Source organism: Musca autumnalis, unplaced genomic scaffold (genome assembly GCF_047663935.1).
Source record: "Musca autumnalis isolate F117 unplaced genomic scaffold, ASM4766393v1 scaffold_5, whole genome shotgun sequence".
In the NCBI taxonomy this organism is placed as follows: Eukaryota; Metazoa; Arthropoda; class Insecta; order Diptera; family Muscidae; genus Musca; species Musca autumnalis.
In genome coordinates this window covers 186,528,657-186,531,220 of record NW_027412088.1, presented here as the reverse complement: position 1 = coordinate 186,531,220, position 2,564 = coordinate 186,528,657, and the positions used below count along the sequence as shown (strand labels likewise).

General features: G+C 38.4%; 1 protein-coding gene across 1 annotated transcript; it reads left to right on the top strand.

Annotated features, from left to right (window-relative positions):
• The first annotated feature begins 258 nt into the window (after positions 1-258).
• Positions 259-2,110, top strand: LOC141405795 (pickpocket protein 28-like). Its single transcript, XM_073990501.1, has 2 exons — positions 259-751; positions 814-2,110. The coding sequence occupies exons 1-2, from the start codon at positions 352-354 to the stop codon at positions 2,070-2,072; spliced, it is 1,659 nt and encodes a 552-aa protein (XP_073846602.1). The 5' UTR covers positions 259-351; the 3' UTR covers positions 2,073-2,110.
• Positions 2,111-2,564: the final 454 nt, after the last annotated feature.

Genomic DNA, 2,564 nt, shown 5'->3' with positions numbered 1-2,564 from the left:
ATGAAAGATTAAACAAACAGAGATACAGAATTCTTTTCCTTCCGGTCAGCACATTGTATTCTTTAAAACTTACAAGCGGAACATGCATGTCATCATTTGATTACGCGATAAACAGCAACCCTTGATTATGGATATTTTAATAAGCATTTTGCTGGTCTCCCGGCAACAATTATACGCCGTATGAAATCATCAAGTGCAGATATGGCCAATTTTGTGGTGTATTTGAAAACTATAAATAATCATTTAAGGCGAAAACAAGTTTCAGTTCAAAGTGTTAATTTGTCAAATTCCAAATAATCGCAAAAAAAGTTATTCAGTGAAATATTTCAAACACAACGTTAACACATTTCAATGTTCCAGCATGACAAAAGTCCTTCAATACAAGAGAATTCGGAAGATACTGGCTGTCATAATTCAACCCTTGGTGGTTCCACAGCATCACCCAAAATAAAACAAAACAAATCCCTAAAGAAAAATCTGAAAGAATTATACCATGAATTCTGCTCGAATACTTCGATACATGGATTTCAATATTTTGGCCAGCAACGTCCACGCAAGGAAACAATCTTCTGGGTCATTGTTTTTATTATTGCCCTCTATTTTTGTATATCCATCATTGTAAAAGTCTACGACAAATGGCATGAAACTCCGGTGATTGTGACTTTTTCGGAGAAATCTACACCCATATGGAATATACCATTTCCCAGGGTAACCATATGCCCGGGAATAAAGAGGTCAATCAACAGTGGAGGTAAGCTACAACATCAAACTACATCTTGAAGTCTAAACCTCTTTCACTTTTGAATTTTTCAGATCCCAAATATTTTGATTTGGTACAAACTCTGGACTTCTACCTGGACAAAGATAATAATAAATTTTATACAAATTATTCCCGCCATGAACATGACGATACCTTAACACTGTTGCACATTTGTGATCCCTTTTCCTATATGTTCCCGAATTTCCCGGAAACGGATACCATAGATTATGTGAAAAATCTCAACAAGATGTTACCTGATTTTCACAAATATTTCTATGCTTGTCTATGGTTTGGTAATGTAACACCATGTGATGATCTGCTAACCAAGGTCTACACCGACGAGGGTATTTGCTTTACCTTTAATAGCCTAAAAGCAACAGATTTATATCGTGATATAGTTGTGCGTTCACAAATGAGACAGGAAGACACCAGCAGAAGTCCAGAAACATTAACTTGGTCATTGGAAAAGGGATATGCACCGGGTAGTGACGTTCAAACCTATCCTCAGAGGGTACTGAATTCAGGACCCAGAGCTGGTTTTCAGATTCTCCTAAAAACTTATTCCTATGAAACGGATTTTACTTGCACTGGGCCGGCCCAGGGTTATAGTATAATGCTCAATTCTCCCGATGATATACCATCGCTGGAAAAACATTTTGTACGAGTAGCCACGAATAGGGAAATTCTATTGGCCGTAAAGCCCAAGGTGATAACCACTTCGTTCAATGTTGAGGCCTATGATCCGAAGAAAAGACGTTGCTATCTCAACAAGGATCGCCAACTGAAATTCTATAAAATTTACACTCAACACAACTGTGAAAGGGAATGTGTGACAAACTTCACCTTTCACACGTGTGGTTGTGTCAAATTCTCTATGCCTCATACAGCCGATATGGCTGTCTGTGGTGTAAATAAAATTCAGTGCTATCATCAAGCCAGAGAACATCTATTGCTAAAGCAATTTAAAGAAGGTTTAGATACTGCAGAAGAGGCAAGTGGTTGCAACTGCTTGCCCGGCTGTACATCGCTGGAATATGAAACGGAAATTTCCGACGGTTATTTTGATATTGAGGACACACAGAGAGGTGTTGAAGCCATGTATCCCGGTGGCAACATGTCCCTGGTGCGCATATATTTTAAGGATAATGAGTTTATTACATCTAGACGTTCGGAACTGTATGGTGTAACTGAGTTGCTGGCCAATTTTGGTGGTGTGTTGGGGTTATTTATGGGCGTTTCTCTGCTAAGTGTGGTGGAAATAATCTATCATTGTTCGTTGCGTTTGTGGTCCAATGTGACAAGAAATAATTAAGAAAAAATAATTAAGAATTTAATTAAACAAAAAAACAACAATGTTCCGGTATTTTTGGGTGGGATTAAATACCATTTTCAGGTTCGGGAGTTGATATACATGCGAAAATATGTTTTTATGTCCTCCATAAGGGGGAATATATAGGAAATGTAGGGAAGCAGACTTATCAATTTGAATATTGGGGAGAGTTGTGTAAAAAATAACTTACCTGAGGCATCTCACAGGAAGGTCTTTTGATATTCAGGGAGTTGAACAAATTAGGAACTATCAATGGAATATATTTGTCAACGTTGTTTGACCTAATGTCGCCAGTACTGGATAATGTGCCGTTTGATGCTTGACTCTTTGGTAGAATTTTCGGACTTCATTCTGGCTCCTGTACATCTCGATTTTTTCACACTCCCGCTTTTCCATCTCTCTCTTTTTCCTGCGGTAAAGACGTTTCTCCTCTCTCCTTTTCTCCCTGTATCTCTCTCGTGCGCTACGCGTTGC

What these genes read in the sequence shown, in the direction of transcription:
- LOC141405795 (XM_073990501.1), top strand. Translation starts at nt 352, where the DNA reads ATGTTCCAGCATGACAAAAGTCCTTCAATACAAGAGAATTCGGAAGAT. An exon ending in GAGGTCAATCAACAGTGGAG is followed by an intron (nt 752 to 813) that starts GTAAGCTACAAC and finishes TGAATTTTTCAG; the next exon opens with ATCCCAAATATTTTGATTTG.